This window comes from Drosophila rhopaloa, unplaced genomic scaffold (assembly GCF_018152115.1).
Source record: "Drosophila rhopaloa isolate 14029-0021.01 unplaced genomic scaffold, ASM1815211v1 contig_3, whole genome shotgun sequence".
Lineage (NCBI taxonomy): Eukaryota > Metazoa > Arthropoda > Insecta > Diptera > Drosophilidae > Drosophila > Drosophila rhopaloa.
In genome coordinates, this window is record NW_025335123.1 from 13925751 (window position 1) to 13946322 (window position 20572).

The 20572-nt window shown below is 36.3% G+C and overlaps 2 protein-coding genes across 4 annotated transcripts; one reads left to right on the top strand and one right to left on the bottom strand.

The window, feature by feature from the left end:
- Positions 1-2990: 2990 nt before the first annotated feature.
- LOC108049030 lies at positions 2991-13138 on the top strand. Of its 2 annotated transcripts, none has more exons than XM_017130048.1 (6): positions 2991-3101; positions 10192-10496; positions 11171-11287; positions 11819-12108; positions 12163-12322; positions 12729-13138. In XM_017130048.1, exons 2-6 carry the CDS (start codon positions 10288-10290, stop codon positions 12889-12891), a joined length of 939 nt encoding a protein of 312 aa, XP_016985537.1. In that variant the 5' UTR covers positions 2991-3101; positions 10192-10287; the 3' UTR covers positions 12892-13138. The 2 variants fall into 2 exon arrangements, with proteins under 2 accessions (XP_016985537.1, XP_016985538.1); XM_017130049.2 differs by having other exon boundaries at positions 3006-3101; positions 10189-10496.
- On the bottom strand, positions 12980-20521 carry LOC108049031 (type-1 angiotensin II receptor-associated protein). Of its 2 annotated transcripts, XM_017130051.2 has the most exons (4): positions 19916-20515; positions 18492-18638; positions 13854-13923; positions 12980-13750 (listed from the first exon to the last, which is right to left on the bottom strand). In XM_017130051.2, exons 1-4 carry the CDS (start codon positions 19961-19963, stop codon positions 13536-13538), a joined length of 480 nt encoding a protein of 159 aa, XP_016985540.1. In that variant the 5' UTR covers positions 19964-20515; the 3' UTR covers positions 12980-13535. The 2 variants fall into 2 exon arrangements, with proteins under 2 accessions (XP_016985540.1, XP_016985541.1); XM_017130052.2 differs by lacking the exon at positions 13854-13923 and having other exon boundaries at positions 13588-13750; positions 19916-20521.
- Positions 20522-20572: the final 51 nt, after the last annotated feature.

A 20572-nucleotide genomic window follows, 5' to 3' on the forward strand; every position in this document is an offset into this window, starting at 1 on the left:
TCGGTTATCGGTTACCGGCTTTTGCAGCTAAAGTTTAAACAATCTGCCGAGGAATCTATGCAACTTTAATATCTGACCGTAAAAAGTTAGAACTGAAATTTCGTGGAGATCTATTAAAATATTTAATCACTTGCAGCGCCATGAAGCCGTCAACATGTCGTGTTTGCTTGGAAAAAGGCAAGCACATGGTCAATATCTTCGATGAGTCCCAGAAATCGGAGATCCCCGATTGCGCAATTGATTTTCCAGTGGAGTGGCCATCCAGTTGCTAGGCAGGAATCTTTCCCAAGACCATATGCACCAGCTGCCTGGAGGATGCGGATGCGGAGAATGCCAACGGGATGGAGAAAGTGGAGGGCAGGAGCCACCATTTGAGTGATTTGCTGGAGGAGGACCTGCTCGGCATGTTGTTGCTCTGCCAGGACGAGGGATCGAGTGCCCATGCTGATTAAGAAGGCTTTCCAGACATTTCAGACAACGATGATCCCCTCGGAGATCAGTGCCAATGCATTTTACAGCACGAGGCACTTGAAGAAGGCGCGTTTGTAAAGGAAATGCTTGGGCATAAGTCCCAGGGACATGGTTATCACAATGATGATGGGAATTACGAGCCTGATCCTGACGATTGGGATGCTAAAACGACGGAATATCATCTTTTCAAGTGTCCCTTTTGTACGAATGCCTTTGCAAAGAAATCGGTACTTCAAGTGCATTTGACAACCCACATTTAGAGGGTATTTTTTAATAAGGCATGAACCCAATATTTAGAGGAGTTTTACCAATGCATAAAAACTTAAAGTACACTTACGAACCCATACTGGAGTTTCACCTAACAAGTGCTCCCAATCCTCAAGGGCTTTGGTCAGAATTTCCATTCTCCATGTACATCGATCCATGTTCACCTGATCCATATACACCTGAAGAACGACCCTACAAATGAACCTATTACTCAAGGGCTGTTGCAAAGAATTTTAATCTTAAGAGACACTTCTGAAACCACGCAGGATAATGTCCTTTTAACTAATCCCAATGCTCGAAGTGTTATTCGTTTAGATCAAGACTTAAGGATCACATGCGAACCCACACAAGGGGCATTCCCTTTTAAGTGTCTTCCATGCTCAAGTTTTATATCAAACACACTTACCAAAACCCAGAAATAATTTTTAAATACTTAACAAAACCAACAATTTAACAATTTACAAACCATTACAATTATTTTACTTAATTAATATTTTTTAAGATTTCTGTTGAATTTGTTTGAATTTTGTTTGTTTGATTTTTGATTTGGTTGTTTGTGAAATACTGTAATAGTATTTACATATGTGAGGCAATTCTAAATATATATAATTATAAATTCTGAAAATGTGGTATTAATTTATACTTTGTCTTAGCCAGTGCTCACTGTACTGTCTCCGTACATCAGCACCTTTTACACGGACGGTGTTTACCTTTTTGTGTGTTGCTTTCGGCGCGTAAAACCATTTTTAATTGCTTGTCCCACTGTCACTTTTCTTGGGCCCCGCAGCCGCCGACATTGTAAAAGTTGTTTGGCATTGTTTTCACTTCGCCAGCTACCACAATTGATGGGTCTCGCTTTGGCTTAAACTTGGACTTGGAGTTGGTCGCCCGGATGGGAAACTCCGCGCAGGCGATGATCGGCATTTGACAATGCAGGCGCATGTGCAGCCGCGAAGTCGCTCTAAAATAGGTCAACAGCAACTTTGCAGCAGCAACACCACAGCAGCAACAGCACAGCAGCAACAGCACAGCAGCAACAGCAATATTACAACAGCAACAGCACAGCAGCAACATCACAGCAGCAACATCACAGCAGCAACAGCACAACAGCAACATTACAACAGCAACATCACAACAGCAACATCAAAAATGTCCACCCACTCCACCTATCATCGATCGAAGCTGCCAAAAGTTGCAGTAAGTTGTTGCTGCTATTTTGCTACCTATTAAATAAAACAAAAAATTTATTTTAAATAATGAAAAGCATTTTTTCAAATTAGTGAAGGTTTTTAAGGTTTTAAAAAAATATGTATGGTTATAAAAACGTAGAAATAAGATTTAGTTTTATAATTATGCCTTATGCAATTATTTTCACTTTTCTATGGCAACTAAATTAGCACTCTTATTCGAACGGGGTACAACTTGATCTGTAAATGTTTCAAAATATAAGAAAAATTGTATATACATAAATGGCTTTTGAAACGCGCGATTAAATTTCACAGGGACATGGTTTAATTGTTAATCTGAAATGTAGTATTACTGGATCAATATGCAATGTTATTATTTTTCGTTTTCACGTGTGTAGAAATGTTTAATTTTTTATTTTGTTAAAACATTTTCAAGCACCTCTACAAATAATCAAAAATAAACTTAATTTGTAATCTATAAAATATAGCCTTACTGCATTTTAATGTTAGAAAGATTTTCATTAATCATTTGCCATAAATATACATTAAGAAAACATAGTTTTGTTGGTCTGATAATTTTAATGTTATAGACATGATAAATGAATATAAATTAATTTATTTACTTTATTTTTAATATATACTATATTTTATGGACTTTTGATAGTGTTATAAAAGCTATGTTAAATTTATTAACACTTTTTCCAGGGTATCAGCAGGTGCTTACCTACGCACCTGTAGTTCTGTGCTCAGCTTTTGCTTTTGACACATTTTCGCGGCTGTCTCGTTTGCCGCCGACGCTCGAAGTTGTCGCTGTTTTCCTTTTTTTACTTTTTGTATTTTTTCATTTTTGTTTAGCTTTTTGTTGTCGTAGTAGTCTGTAGTTTCGACGTCGCTGGAGTCTCGTCTCTCTTGGCTTTTAACTTTGGCTTTGGTTTTGGTTTTGGGCCTGATCGATCAGTTAGTTGCTGACTTTGCGCGGCAGCGAGCGGTTTGCATTGCGATTGCTGGTGCCGGTTGTTAGTTGTTCGTTGTTAGTCGATGGTTGTTACTGGTTGTCAGTTGTTTAGCCACTAACTTGTATCATATCGGTTGCGCATGCGCCTCATTCGAATCGGGCGCAGATAAATAAGCCTTCATTTCGATTTTGGCCATCCATTGGGTTTTCCTTTTTTTGCTGTGAGTGTGTGTGCAGTGTTTTATGGAAAAGTGAAACTGACCAGGCGTGCAAGTCACGCAAAAACTAAAAACAGTTCTTAGTGCATAATTATAAATGGTGCTGCTGTGTCTCAAGTTGTTGCATGCAACACGGGGAAAATTAAGTTTCCAAATTATGTTCTTTGGATGTTTTCCATATCTTTGTTTATCATAGAAATCAAATTCGAATTATTACTTAGCATTTCCCCGTAACGTTTACTAATCAATGAAAAGGGTTTAATGTAAATTATGTATTTAAATAAGGTTTGAAATTAAACTACTATTTTTGAAAGTATATAAATGCATTAAAATTTGTTTTAGTTTTTTTCTGTTATTTTGGTTTGAATTGCAATGACATTCGTTTTTTTGTTAAATATTGTGTATTTAACAGGTAACAAAATATTTGTCTAGATGAATTTGCACTTAATAATGAACAATTTTTTTTTATTTCCAAAAGTTAAATATTTGAAAAACAACAAATTGATATTTATATAAAATATTAAAATACAAACTTAAGGAGCTTTGAAGTTCAATAAAATGTATTTCAAAATCAGAGTTAATCAAATTTACTAAAAGAAAAGTGTTTTTTTCTGTGTAGTTTTTTGTTGTTGTTGTTGATGTTGCATTTGTGGCTTGTCTATAAAAATGGCGCGCAAGTTCAAAAGTGCACTTAAGATCCGCGGATCTGCGGATCTGTGGCAAATTCCCCGAGTGCAAGCCGTTACTGCCTTTTATGGCCGAACTTGATCGAGAATTTAAAGAGTTGTACACTGGAAAATACATATTAAAATAACACAACTACACAATTTGATAATGAGGAACCCTAAAACGGGTTAACTCATACACAACATGCATGCCAATTGATTTCATTTATTAGGTTCTTAACACGTTTCATTTACTTCTTTATGTGACCTGAATCCTAGAGAGATATCTGTTTTAATATCTTACTTTCAAATGTTACATACTTTCTTCATAGAATTTGTATAAAAAAAATATAAATACCTGTTTTAAGGTTTTAAATTCACATGTCTTAAATGATTTTAGAAATGTTTTACAATTCTTTTTTGTCCAAGTTACTAAATATTCTTAATTGAATTTTTTGAAGCCATCTAAAACAATAACAAATTTAATGATTTGCTTAATGTCAGGGTGTTTTAAAACGTTAACCAATTAAATATTATAATTACTGGACAATAATAGGTACTGAATATTTTTGAGGGTTATCTGCAAATGTTTTTATATTTTTGTAAACGATAAAACTATATACCAAAACAGGTGGTTTCATCACAAAATTTTTGGTTTATATTTTTTGAAAACAACTCAGCATAAATTTAAAGTGCCATGGCTCTTTGTGTTTTGACCATGATACGGATCATAAACTTTGTTTTGTGGTCTTTATGTACATTGTACATACGTTTTCTGGCCGTGCACACACAATGGATTGGGATTGGGATTGGGAATTGGGAATTGGGAATGGGAATGGGTATGGCTATAATGGCCACTCGAGAATGGCCATAATGACAGTCGACGGACGGATTAGCGGGCAGCTGTGAAGTGCGACTTGGTCGTCGGATACTCTGCCGGATCTCATCTCCCAGTTGCATAATCCCTCACTCCGGTCCACACCAATACCCATACCCATCCATGCATCCATGTGCTGTCCACATTTCTCATTCGCATCTTTTTTTTACTGTGTGCCAGTGATCAAAACTGGAGCAAATTAACCGAGATTAAAGCCCACAATTAGGTGCCCAATGTGAAAGTTAAAGCAGATCCGAAGATCCAAAGATCCAAGCACCAGCTGGAAACCTGTTGCTTCTTTTTATTTTCTGTATTTAGCCGCCGGCGTTGTGCTTTTTGTTTTGTTCGCCGTTTTGTGGTGGCTCATCTGCAGCCATGGCCACTTTTACTGCACTCCCTCTGGCTGGTGAAAAAAATACAAGAAAAAAAGACAAGCAATCATGGGCGATTCTTTAAATACCCTTGACAATGTATATTAAGACATTTCATCGTTATTTAATAGAATCTTCACAGGAATAACTCAGAAAAATAATAGGAAATTAATCCAAATGCCAATAATATATACGCAATTAAAGTTGTCATTTTATTCATACAAAAATTTCTTTAATTTTTTCATAAATTTTATCAAATCCAATATTGTATGATTATCAGACAATTATCAAACAATTTTTGTATTGCTCACTTTAAATATTTAAAAACCCTGTATTTATAAGTTTTCTGTGCCATAATTATACACATTTGGAAATACTTTTATAATTTTTCTTAATACTGAAACAAAAGTAATATAATTTTTTTTTTCTCTTTACCAGTTTTAAGTTTTAAAAATAGATTAGCGGTTTGCTATATGAGAATTGACACATTAGAAAGTAAAATATATCAGATAATAATCGAAAAGAAATAATAATAATAAAAGAATTAAAATATTTATTCTTTATTTATTTGTACCAAACAAAAACTTAAAACCAATTAATACTATCAATGAAAACCATTTATTCTCTATTATTATTCCATCCATTTTAAATTTGATTAAGATAATAATAAACTGTAGGAGCTATGTTTTAATTGTTCGTTTATTTCTGAATGAACTGGTTGGCCATATACCCTCTTTTAGGGTATGTGAAAGACAAAAGAAAAGCCAGCGTGGGGGATTGGGTTTGGTTTGGACTACAATACGCTTCACTGACCTATGCCAAGGCCCCCAAACAGCTGATGCTTGCTTTTTATTTCTCTTTTGCACTTTTGAACTCGGCCCCAACTCTCGCCGGCATTTAAAATGTGGCCAAAAACAAAAAAATCGCAAAAAAATGGTGGAATCACCGACCAAGTTCAAGTTGGCCAAGTTTCGTTTGGCCTGTAGATTGTGTTTTGTGTGTTGTCTGTTGTGTGTTGTGTCTTAGCCCATTTGAGGGAGCTTCGCCGGAAGTCGGCACTTTAAAATGCAAGAGCAGCGCATTAAAGATGATCTCCAGACCTCAAAGACTTTGAGCTCGCAGATCCATCACGAAAAGCGAGAAAAAAAAAGAAGAAATTAAACCGAAACCCAGAGCTTTCATTATGATGATCATCTATTTCTTTCTTTTATTATCGTTGTCAGCATCTCGGTTGCCATTAGTCGCTATCAGCGATGAAAACTGTTTGAAATTTTGGAGAGTATGTAATTTCATTTCATTTATTACTCGACTTCGATTTCTTTTTATTTCCGCCGAAGAACTGGGTTTCCCAACTGGGAATGTGCTCCCAATGAGTTGACACTTTTTATTTGATTGATAACTTCATTATATAGAGCGTGGCTTAAAAGACATTCTTTATATACTTAACTGTTTAAAGATTTATTTGCCATTTACAATTTTTTTTAGTACTTTGCTAGACAAGGGAAAAAAATTATAAGAAAACCTTTTATTTTAAGCCAATGCCAAAGGCAAATTATAAACGTGCTAAAAATCTAACCCGTTAAATTAAGTATGAATCATAAAATATTTTAAGGTGACTGAGAAACGACTTTGGGAAAATAGAACTCGAGCTCAAAGATAATAGTATAATTAACACTTCAGGAAATATTTCGTTGGTTCAAAATAGTTTACTTCCTGTTTTTAATGAAACTGTTGAATTGATTTAGTTTTATTTTTTATTTGAAGATTAAAAAAAAAACTTAATTTTCTTTGTTTAAATTGTCTACTTTACTTTTGCTTTGTAAAGTGTTTTTTATTGCCGTTCTAGAATTCGCAAGTGCTTACAAGCCATTTAAAATCTGACCTAAGCAAAAGTCTATGCCAGATTTTAATTGTTGTTAGAAGTATTAAGCATTAGCTAAAACCAAACCAGAAAATTTATGTAGATTAATGGGAACTTTTAACCAAAGCACTTTTAATTCAACAACCAAAGTAATTACAAATTTAGGAATTAAAGTTTAGGAACATTTTAAAAAATCCCAAAACTATTAGTTCTTAAAATAATAAGTGTATACTTTATGTATGCCTTTTATTATTGTTCATTTCGAATAAATTAAAACGACATCATATTTAAGTAATTCCGGAACTCGAAGTTTCACAATTGCTTTCTTGACTTTTTTGGACTCTGATTTTTCCGCTGCAGATTCGTTTTGACCGTGTTTTTGTCTTGGCTATTTGCATTTTCGTTTAGCATTGAACTAACCGGTGATCAGTCGTTAACTGCTCCACTTGACATACATATCTTGGTGATATTTCGTATATGTACACCTAGAAAAATAGATTTTAAATTTATACAATTTATAATATAATTTCTTAAATGAAAAATATGAATTGAATTGGGAAAATGTAATGAACACTTAGCTTTGTGTTTTAAAAACAATCAGTTGGGTATATTTAAAATTGAATCAATTAAAAAATAGTTATTTCAAGCATTTGAAAAAAAAGTTTTAAACAAAATTCTACAATTTTAATATAATAATTTTTTGTTATGTTTTTGAAATGGTCATTCCATTAATCACATATTTTTTGGCAACATTTAATACTGAAATATTTAAACTTCTTAAATGAAGAAAGAGTAAAATTGATTAAAAATGCCTACTATTCTTGTTAATAAAAGCGCTTAAATGTTTATAATACAAAAATGAATACCTTAATTCGTTTCAGTGCATTTAAGCCTCGTTTTCTTGTGAGTTTAAGGGGCGGCAGCGGGGGCGTGGCACGGGGCATTGAAGTGGAGTGGGTGGAGTCGTAGTTTCACGCAAGGTCCATTGCCACACACGCCACTTTTTTTGGCCGGCTTCGTCATCTCAATCTCATTTATTGGTTGTATGCATATAGTGGCCATTGGAATCGCACGAAATCGTCGGCCAACTCGGAATCACTTTCACTTTGCTCACCTACAGGGCTTCCCCTCGAAACTACCCCCCCCTCCCCTTTTGACCAAAAACTTGCGTAAACTTTCGTGGTTTCAAAACAAAAAAAATATATGTTTATGCGATGACAGAGAGAAATAACAACAATAGTAATAACAATACATGAATAGGCAGGGAAAAAAAGGTGTTATAGGGGACATTTTGGCAGCTTTATTAGCAGGTTCGTGAATGCGTGTGTTCAAGCCATTCGCAAAGTCATGGCAGTTCCCCAAGGAGTGGAGTGGAGGGGAGGGGAGGGGACGTGGGGGGTTTTACATGGATTTCGCTGGTGGTTCAACGGCTTGAATTTAAGTGGCTAAAACGCCAGGCTAAAACGCTAAGGTCAAGGGACAACTGACCCGCGACTCGAGATTGCCAAAGGTTTCTAGAAAATATTCGCCTAACCACTAATTGCAATAAGCTTTTTTTGGATTTCTTGAATATCTTAAGTATTATAAAGAATTATATTAGTTTTTGGTAAAACAAGTTACTTTATTTACCAAAAAACCTTGGCAGTTATACTTTTATGCATTTGAAGAGCTTGTTGTAAAATTTTATTAAAAAACATATAATAAAAATTTACAGAGTTCTGTAATACACTAAACTTTAATTGAAATACCAGAGAATCACAGTTGATTGTTAGCTAAAAAACAAACTTTCAAAATTCGTCCTTATACAAACTTGCATCAGAATTTAAAAAAACAAATTTTTATTCTATCAACATTTATTTTGCTAACCTAACATAGAAAACAAATCTTGACATTAAATGATTAACGTTCATTGAACCTTTGATTTCTTAACCAATTTTATCAAATTGTATATATCATTCGCTTTGGGCTGCACTATTTATAAAATTATTTATAAAATACAATACAATACATTACAATGCACGATTTGTGCAAGTCAACCTCTGCTAGAAAACCGATAAGTTGCAATCTGTATGCCCATGCCCACCTGCCCACTAATGAGTAATTGGCAACATATTTGTCAATCCGACCAGCCAAGCGTATTGCCACAATGGCAGACCATTGTCTGCCCGTCAACGCTGCGTATACGTAATGTGTTGCACGTATACGCCCCGTTGGTTGGCAGCTAATGACAGGGCGTGGCCGATTCTTGACTAGGGCTTGGCCTGATGCAATAGATGTATATAGATGCATATATATATGTGCCGGAAAAGTGTTGCGAAGACCTCATCGTCAAAGGCCATTGTTTTCGGGTTCAATTGCCCGATCCTCTGTTTTTTTCCCTGAGTCTGGGAACGAGGTCACCTGAGTCGCGGTTTTTGGCACCTGGCGTGCCGATTCCGCCCCACAAAGCTGGGAAATTGCCCAGCTGGCGGACATACCTCTAAGTTTCTTACGTTTTACACAGAGAAATATATACTATTTTTTGAAGCACATTCAAATTTATTATCTAACTGATTAAATAATATTTATATTTTAATTATTATTTTTTTGAATTTGTTTATTACCATTTTTCTTGCATCACTTAAACACATTTCGAAAAAAGAAATAACTTTCTGAATTTCGAACTTGTCTGTAATCCCTAGCTGATAAATATGAGAAGATCATAGAAGGGAATACATATGTAACTAAAAAATGTATTTAATAATACATTAAAATAACATAAATATCTTAAAATTAACTTAATTATTTGAATGTCAGAAAGAGCCTTATTTTTACATACCCATTTTATAAACATGACTTTTTTTATTGTTCATTGGTTTTTTAAGCCCACTGCAATTTGCAATTCATCAACAGTTTTACTTTCACTTAATGGTAGCTACAATTTTTGAATTTTAAAATTTCTTGAGTTTGATTTAAGTTTTATTTAAAAAAGTGCTTTCGACAAATCAAAATATAAATGCTCAAAATATTAAAGAAATGAAATCTACCCTTTTCATTTATTAATTTTTGAGTAAACGAAAAATGTTTCTCCTTTTTGGTAAACGATGGAAAGACATAACAAACGTTCTAGTGTCTCTTATGTGTGGTGAATGGGGTTTTGAATTATTTAGAAGCGTTTGGCGACGCCTTCAACTATCGACACGCAGCCCGAGACGGCAAACCCTTGACCCTTAAACCGTATCCTTCGGCAAACCGCATGGGACTAGTAGACCAGCGCGAACTTCTCCAGCTGATTAATTAAAGAACAACTATAGTTGACTACCTCTCTCTTTGGCAGCAGGTTGGATACGTGGACGGTGTTTTTGGGTAGCGGCTCAGTCCAGCCGGCGATGCCTTAGTGGCAGCTCCTCCAGATCGAAGAAACCACAACGCCAAGATGCCCTACAACCTTGGGCTGCGACGGCGGCTCCAGCTGCTGGCCTCGCTGCTCTTCTGCGTTCTTCTGGGCTATTTGACCTCGGAGGCGGTGGCCAAGCCCACGTTATCCTTCAGCCTGCCGCAGGGACTCCAAGGATTCCCCTCGTTTCAGTCCTTCACCCAGCAGATCATCGAGCAACGCAGCGTGCGCCAGATGAAGACCTACAGGTTAGTGTTCATCTATCTAAACCGTAGACATTGCTAATTACTAAAGTAAAATATTAAAGTAAAATATAATAATATAATATAATATATAATATAATAATAGCAGATGTTAGGGAATTTCATATTCCTTAGCTAGTAATTATGAGAAGCGCATAGAAGGGCTCACTTACTAGAGGTGCGCTGCGTGCGCCAGATAGAGATGTACATGTGAGGGGTAATTCATTCCATCCGGGCTGTGATCAGCAGTCGACCAACGTTCGACTGGAGGGTTTCACTCGCCCGCCGAGTCCATTGCCATGGACGTCACGTATCCGCACGGTCGGACGCCTGGCCATGTGCCCATAACCGCCACACGGAGCTCTCACTCAACTCCCCCCCCCACACACACACACACACACTCCACACATAAAAAAAAACATAGCTCGATATCAAATCAAATATAAATAGGTAGGTTTCAAATTAAAATCTAAATTTCTGTACTGAAGATGACATAATATTCCATTTCATCTCCTTCTATCACAAAAGCACGTGTTCAAATCCACCTCTAGCCAATCAATTTTTTTTTATTTTGAAATATTTTAAAACATCATTTAGCTCGAATAATTGTTCGATAATTATAAGTGTTAACATCAAATGTCTTACACATTTTTCTTTCTGTGCAATTTCTTTTTCGACAGTGGGAAGAGGGTGAGCAACGACTCGCTCATTATGATATACTATCACGATCTGACCATAGCTGTAACGGAACTGGGCCCCCAGAAGCTGCTACTCGGCTGCGAGCTGATCGAAATCTAGTAAGTATAATTAATACTTTACCATTCAAAAATTACAATCAAATTACTGCCTTTCAAAATACTTTATTTAGTATATAACTAAGAAAAAACCGATTTTAATTAAAATTTTTTGTTATGCCTTTAACTAATATACCAATATAAAGTATCTTTTTAAATAAATCCAAATTGTTGTCTTTTCGTACACTTCTCTGTATGGAAAAAATCAAGGCTTTCCGGAAATATCATTTTGATTGATTTACGTGGACAGCTGATCAGAAAATCAATTGGATATGCCCTGAATATTAATTGGCCAGACAATATAAACGTACTTATAATATCTTAATGAAAGGTTTTGGTATATTAAATGAGAATTAGCAATTATTTAACTTAAAACAAAGAAAACAGACGAATTATCTTTCCCAATTTAATAGAAGAGATTACTTAATGTTTCAATATAACATTTCACCTGGAAATTCACTTAGCTAATAAGTATGAGAAGCGCATAGAAGGGCGTGCTAACGAGAGCCATTCCTCATTTTTTGTAATTCGTAGTAACGATAAGGAGGGCAAAATGCTGCTGGAGGGCCTATCGCACTACAATCGCCCCCTGGAAATCAAATTCGACGAGATGCTAAAGCTGATGGATCAGTGTGAGCATGTGGACAAGCTGAGCTACGCCTCCCGCCACAAATCCAAATTGGAGAGCGGTGAGCGGAGCAGTGGTGGTGGCGGAGGAGGCGATTCATCCTCGATGGGGGGAGCCAATGATGGAGTGGCCCTCAAGTTGGCCACCAACATCTTTCCCAGAAGTCCCTTCTCCCTGCTCAGTGGCATTATACCAGGTGAGTTGGTTGCCCATAAAGTGATTCTATAGCTTTCATTACTCCTTTCCACAGGCACAAAGTGGTGTGGCACCGGCGATATTGCAGAGACGTACAGCGATCTTGGGAGCGAGATGGCCATGGATCGATGCTGTCGCCAACACGATCTCTGTCCCATCAAGATCCGGGCCTATCAGCACAAATACGACCTGATGAACGATTCACTGTACACAAAGTGAGTGGAAATTTGGTTCAAACAACAAAATATATAGAGTGGTTGGGTCCTAGGAATGTTATAAGCTTTTAGAAACTATATATCCAACCATGATCTTTTTAAAATTATATTTTATAGAACAAAAAGTCTTAGGAGTTGATAAAAACTTTTAGCTAAACTTATAACTGGATTTAACGTTTCACAGAAAATAGCATACAAATAATTATATTTAATTTAATCTTATTTTAAATGATTTGAGTAAAAAGTAAAAAAAAGGGATATTGAAATGTTAGGAGACAACAACATCACTTTAATGGTACTTTCCCTATGTTTTGTATAATCAACTTACAACAGATCTTTATACAATACTCTTTAATTATTTCGAAGCTTCCAGAGATATCTACTAATCCGCTTGAACCCTCCACAGATCCCACTGCATCTGCGACGACATGCTGTTCTCCTGCCTGAAGATGACCAACACCTCGGCCTCGCAGCTGATGGGCTCCATCTACTTCAACCTGGTGCAGGTGCCCTGTTTGGACGGGCGGAGCAATCAGTACAAGTTCCGGGCGGCCAAGGAGGGATTCTAGGGGGGCCGGAAGTCGGGGGTTTCGCGGCTCAATTCACACTGTACAGGAGGTGGCGACGAGAGGAGGAGAAGGACATGGAGTCGGTCTATTTATTGTTTTACAAACGATGACGCCCGCTTTTTATTTATCGAATATTCAGTTGGGTTTACAGTTTACAGTTAGCGTTAACGTTATCTAGGATAAAGTAGAATTGTAATCTTTGTTATACAAATACGAATATAAACATAAATATATATCATTTATTTGATTAGCCGTCTTTATTCGTTAACAATGTAAAAAAAAAAAGAGTGTATATGGGACAAGAAAAACACGCACAGTTTTCTTTTTTCTGAAATTCCGATTCCATATTTAACTACAATGCTTAACCTTAATCGTTGTTTTTTTGTTCACAATAATGCACTAACAATCAACGTTTGCACACAAAAAAAAAACACACACAGATTTATGTATACACATACAATTTTGATTCGCGTTTACGGGGAATTTTTCTCATTTTTTATCATGCAGCGAAACTGACTAGTGGAGTCTTTCTAAATAGGTTGTCTTTGCTGTTCCGTTGGGATCCGTTGCGATCCGCTGTCTGGTTACGGTTGCAGTTACAGTTGCAGTTGCGGTTCTAGGTATTTGGAAGGGTCTTGGCGAGCCTAGAAGATGCTGGCCACATTGGGGCCGGGCTGCGAGTTGGTCGGAGTGGGCTGGGTGGGCCGGTCGATGTCCTGGTAGCTGCGCTGCTGGCTGGTGGGGAAGACCGATCCCGTCTGCAGAGTGCCGCCCCTGGTGTTGAACTCACGATAGAGCAGGGCCACGCTCACCGGACGCAGGACCAGATTGATGATGCTAAACGCCACGGCCCAGCCATCTAAAACGGGGTACAAAGAAACACAAATATCAATACATCACTCTGCCAGGGAGCGTTTATCTACGCCGTCTGTCGATAAGGTAGATGGATGGGGCACACTTACTCATGATACCATAATGGAGGGCGATGCTGACTATATCAAAGAAAATGCTAGAAGCGTTGATGACGAGTGCCTGCAAAGATACGAGATGGTACGACATGAGTGTGGGGGAATGGTGTGGAGGGGATAAAGGGTTTGGGCTGCTTATCCTTCAAAGACATATCATACAAGAGTTCAGGAATTGTCAGCTCTTTTTCATAGCACACTTTTGGGCTTACAAGAAAAGCCACTGCAAAGTGAGTACGTATTTTATTAAGCCTTTTAATTCGATTTATTGCTTGTAAAACTAAAAATAATAAATCAAAGCTAAAGATAATTTGTAGATACCTAAAACTGTAATTAGAATATAATAATATAATAACAGTGCTTGCAAAATTACTTTAAAAACTACAATTTAGGCAATTCAGTTTACTAAAAAAAAGAAAAGTTATTATTATCTAAAAGACAGTACAAAATCTAAGTTAGCGTTAAAAAATCCTAGAAAATATTTAATGTTTAATCTGATTTATCTTATTTTACATTGTGAAATATCAACGTGTGAAAACAGTTGTTTGTATCATTTTTTAGTCAAATTGTATGCCCATTTAAAGCAATTTACCCAACTACATAGTCTTTTTTATTTACAAGTTACACGTGTCCCTTTTTTCATATAATAATACGTTGGTAAACTTAAGTGGACAACATATGTTGAAATTCAAACACCCAGACCGCAAGTCCTTCCAGCGAAATCCTTCACCCCCTTTTTTCAGGAATTACTCGAGCAAGAAGGCTTGTTTGGGGAACTCCAATTTACATATTTGAAATTAAATAAATTATGTTCATTGATTTTTCTTTTACAATTTGGCCAGCGCGGGAAAAACACAAATGTAATACCTACTGGCTTAGCTTGTCCAGGATTTGACATCGAGTTGAGTTGAATTGAGTTGATTAAAAGGCGTTGCTAATGGCTTTCGAGGAAGCAAATAAAAGAAGGGAATCCTCGTTTGGCCGAAACGCCGGCAAATGGAATTGTAATGTCCGATTTATCCGGCCTGTGACCCGAAATGGCAATCGCGTGCCGGGCAAAAGAAAGTTGGTAACTTGGGGCAGTTGGGTGATGAAGTGTTGGCTTTTCGGTGGAGGTGGTCACTTTTCGGCCGGCCTTAGGTCGAAGTTGAGCCATTTTCCGTCTTTACTTACAGCGAACTCATCCATTAATACACACATATCCCCAACATCACACGCAATCCAACAAAATAGCAAGGACTTGTATGTGAAAATATTTATACACATTTCTTATTACACGCAAAAAAAAAAATTTATAGCCAGTGTAATTTAAAATCACGTAGCTCTCAACATTAACTTATAAATCACACTCAAAGTATGCTTAACTATCCAAACTATCCAAATTTTAGTAATTGTATTTATTTATTGCAATACTTTTAGATAAATATATACATATAATATCACAAAATACCACTAAAAAAAATGTATATAACATTCGATTTATATAAAGAAATGTACTTTTGCTTGTATATAATTTCGAAAAACCACAAATTTTTAAAAACATAGATTTTAATAGGAAAGAAAACTAATTATGAGAAGCTATTTTTTTCACTGTGTACATTGGAATAAAATCCACTTTTATTAGCATACCTCCACGCGTTCAAATTCGGATTCATTTCCGTTTTGTTTTTATTATTTTGGCCATGCCACTCGACGGGTTAAGGCCATTTTGGGGGTGGATCAGAACATTAGGGATTAAAGATCGGGCCGCGGGGAACCCGTTATGGCTGGGTTAACCCATAAGCGTGCTAATTGATTGGCCATAACTGTGCCGCAACTTTTGGCATTAACCAAAACAGCACTAGAATCTTTTCCCTAAAAATATATAGCTTTTATACTAGTGAGACCTATTTTTCTACGAAATCCCAGTGATAAATCATATTGTGAAATAACAAAGACTTTCCAACTTGGATAACCCAAAAGCGTTATCTGAAACGATAAGAGAGTTGCTTTTTCTTCGGATTTAGCTCTATATCTGCCCCATTTTTATATTCTGTTTAATCTCAGCTTTCCTTCTGTGCTTTTTATACCCTTGCAGAGGGTATTATAATTTTGGTCAAAAGTGTGCAACGCAGTGAAGGAGACATCTCCGACCCTATAAAGTATATATATTCATGATCAGGATCACCTCCTGAGTTGATATAGCCATGTCCGTCTGTCCGTCTGTCCGTCTGTCCGTCTGTCCGTCTGTCCGTCTGTCCGTCTGTCCGTCTGTCTGTCCGTCTGTCTGTTTCTACGCGAACTAGTCTCTCAGTTTTAAAGATATCGAATTGAAACTTTGCACACACCCTTCTTTCCTTTGCACGCAGTATATAAGTCGGAACGGCCGGGATCGGCCGACTATATCCTATAGCTGCCATATAACTGATTGATCGGAAATGCCATAACTCTGCTGTTTGTTAGGTTAGGAAGTTGGGACTTTCTATGGGTTTTATATTTGGCCAATCAATCCGACGTACCAAATTTCATAAGGATCGGCCGACTATATCTTATAGCTGCCATATAACTGATTGATCGGAAATGCCATAACTTTGGTGTTTGTAAAGTTAGGAAGTTGGGATTTTCTATGGGTTTTATATTTGGCCAATCAATCCGACGTACCAAATTTCATAAGGATCGGCCGACTATATCTTATAGCTGCCATATAACTGATTGATCGGAAATGCCATAACTTTGGTGTTTGTAAAGTTAGGAAGTTGGGATTTTCTGTGGGTTTTATATTTGGCCAATCAATCCGACGTACCAAATTTCATAAGGATCGGCCGACTATATCTTATAGCTGCCATATAACTGATTGATCGGAAATGCCATAACTTTGGTGTTTGTAAAGTTAGGAAGTTGGGATTTTCTATGGGTTTTATATTTGGCCAATCAATCAGACGTACCAAATTTCATAAGGATCGGCCGACTATATCTTATAGCTGCCATATAACTGATTGATCGGAAATGCCATAACTTTGGTGTTTGTTAAGTTAGTAAGTTGGGATTTTCTATGGGTTTTATTTTTGCCTAATCAATCCGACATATCAAATTTCATAAGGATCGGCCGACTATATTCTATAACTGCCATATAACTGAACGATTGGAAATGCCATAACTTTAGTGTTTTTAAAGTTAGGAAATTGGGATTTTTTATGAGTATTAAGAATGCATTATGAATGATTTTGGAGAATATAATTTGCAGAATATTCTGCAAGGGTATTTCAACTTCGGCTCCGCCCGAAGTTAGCTTTCCTTTCTTGTTAGTTTTCCGGTTGTAAAAACATTTTCTATTAAATTATACGAAAACCGATAAAAATAATAAAATTATTTAGCTCACATGTTTTTCTTTGGTTTTAATATTAGATAACTTAGCTATTTAAAAAAAAAAAAAATAATATTTAAATAGTTAAGGCGCCTAATTGCGTTTGGGAAAATACTTAATATTAATAAAAGAATAAGTTTTTAAGTCCACATTTTATTAAGTTTAAACAAAGTTCTAAACATAAAGTGAAATACACCGATACAAAAAGTTAATCTAACAACTTTGCTCTAATTTATTTTACCCCAATTACAGAATTATTTGCACTGGCTGTTCATATTAAATTTAGATAGTGCATCATCACTGCAATCAATCACAGCATTCATTGTTTTAATCTCGATTTTCTCTCTGGCACCTGCTGATCGTCGAACTATTTTGGTGAGAACATTCGTTATTTATATTTTGCATGTGTATGCTAATTGCTTATTGGCGCTTTTTCGAACAACCGGTTTAGACGATTTTATAAATTTCGAGGTGATATCAGTGTGAGTCGGCTGGAATTTATTTAATTTAAAATCTCAGCGCAAAAATCAAGGGGAAGTGCTATGCGAATATATTGAATTAAATGGATGAAGAATACACACTACAAGCACCCTTATCACCACAACTTAACGATCAACAATACTTTCATGTGTCACCAAATACGAGTAGAATAGAAAGCCGTTTCAGACATTTACGTCTTAATTGCAATTGGACTTCACCATTCTGATTATCATTAACCATTATAAAGTTGGTTTATATATATGGTTTTAGGGTGTAAAAATAACAAAGTTATATTCCTATATATTAATATTTTAATTATTCTCTGCCAATGAAACTAGAACATATAAATTAGTTTATAAATATATAATTAGCAGAAAAATAAAATTGTTTTTAAAATGTATTATTTTGATTACAGTCTCAACAATTGGAAATCTAACAATCAAAGAACATCCGAAAGTAATAAAGTTTAGGATTGATCAAACTCAAGATTGATCACTTATTTCGATGAAAATGTTTGGGATAAGGTGGTAAAATTTAAATTGAATTTAAAATAACTGAGAATAGAAAATTATCAAAATTGTACCATTATGTCACTGACTTCTGGGAATATGGACTATTATTAATAAGCTAAGAAAAAAATGTAATATAGATATGATTAAGAATAAATGTGTTATGTATGCCTACATTCTTGGTCAACTTTGCAGGGTATAACAAGCCAATAAAACGAATTAATTGGTGGCGACTCAATTGTTGAAATCAAAACTTGGATCAATTGATTCCTTTTTTTTTAGTTGCGTGATCACATCACTCACCGTTTGCACCGCCTCGATGGAGTCCTTGCTGTGCATTGTCCAAAACATGGCGATGAAGAATAGAAAATTGTAGAACTCATACGCCCCGTGGCCCCATGTTCCCAGCATGGCATTCGAGACGAAGAAGAAGTGCACAAAGGCCACCAGCTGAAAATAGTAAGGAAAATAGGAGTTAGGTGGGGGGAAATGCATCTGGTTATCTGTTTATCTGGTTAGCACATAACCATAACCATAAGCGGTTTGGTGCCAAGTGAAGCCCCACGAATCCGCCGGCGAAGTTGTGAACTGCAGTCCATATCGGTTGTCATTCGCGGTTAACTTGGCACGCTAATCAGCGACTCCCAGCGACTGGCGACTGGCCATTAACCCAAGGAGGCCCAACAAGTGAGAGTTCAGAGTACAGCGGTGGTGGCCACAATAGCAGCGATCAAGTGACAGGTATTTCGAAGCCCTTTATATGATGTCTTTAAAGATTACTTAAAGATTTTAATGATATTGTAAAGCCTGCACTCTACAATTCCTTGTACATGTAATTCAAAAACTTGTTTATTAAGAAGGACCACAAATCTTAAATATTATTATCTACATTGATCGTTTTACTCGTACTACTTCAAGAGGTATTTACCAAAAAATAAAAGAAAGATATTTACCTAATAAAACTAATTTGTAATTATCTCAAGAACGGTTAAAAAAAAAATTCATTGAGTGTTCAGCGACACAAAATTTGTCCAATATTATAATACCCTCTGCAAGTGTACATTTTATTATTTGTATTCCCAATTTTGATTTATTTTTTATGCAACCATATAAAGATTTTGCTGAATTTGTTATACGCCCAGTGCTATTGTTTCGACACGAGCTATAAATTTGATATCTAATTTGCATTCGTATTTGCTAAAGCAATTTTCATTTTATTGAGGACAGATCTGTATGTATGTTACTTTTAGATGGTTTTTTCTATTTAACAAAATATAGTATACATTTTACGTTCAATTATTTCTCTTTCGCAGCTGAATGTTTATTTTTTGTTGCAACCAAAATCCATTTTCCAGTTATTATTTTTAAATGCTTTTTATGTCCAAAATAAATATGTACTTTTCATACGCCCACTGCTATTACTTCGACCACAGCTGTACAATTCTTTATCTATTTTGTACGCGTATTTTTGAAACCAGAATAAACAATCATTTTATATCTGCCCACTGCTATAACTTGAACCACAGCTATGATATTTTTTATTTATTTTGTAGGCATTTCCTGAACACTGAATAAATAGCAATTTTCATCCGCCCACTCCTATTATTTCGACCGCAGCTGTACATGCATGTGTATGGGAATTTCGCTTTGTGGGGGGCGGCGTTGCACTGCTTGTTGGATGCTGGAGTGCAACTGCATCTCCCGCACCGAATGCACTGCTTGCTTACCTTCACACGCACAAAAGGGGATCCCATCAATTCGTTGAGGTCGGTCATGATGTCGCTCTCTCTCTGTCTCGCAGATGTTTGCAAATGCAGCCGCTCACTGCTTCTCCCTCACTCCTTTTGCTCTCCCACGCAGATGCAAACAACTAAAACAAACAGGCGCACAGCTGTTTTGTTATTTTCGTGCGCAACAATTTGCTGCAATCGTTCCACTTTTTTGTTGCGCCCGTTCGTTAAGTCTATTTTCACATGCGATTCGCTTTCAATTGATGCAAAAAAAACGCACTCGCGATTCTTTCGGCGTTTGTTGTGGGGGTGTGTGTGTGTGTGTTAGCGCACTTGTTGGTCTTCCCTTCTTATTTGCCACTGCTTTTGCGATAATTTTGCAATCACTGCTTTGCGGGGGGGCGTTAACAATAGTGGGCAACAAATTCGTTAGCTCAGCTCCACAGCAACAATAATAAGATAGGCGCAAAAAAAATAATGTTTTTGAATTCGTTTGTAGCCACCAGCGCAGCAGCACGACCGATTGCAATTTAAATTAAAATTCGGATGTTTCGATTCAGTGTGACCGTTGGCGGACCGACAATAACCCGCTATTTAGTATGACCATCGCGTAGCGCCTTTCAAAAATACCGAGCAGTTACGTGGCTTTCCAGA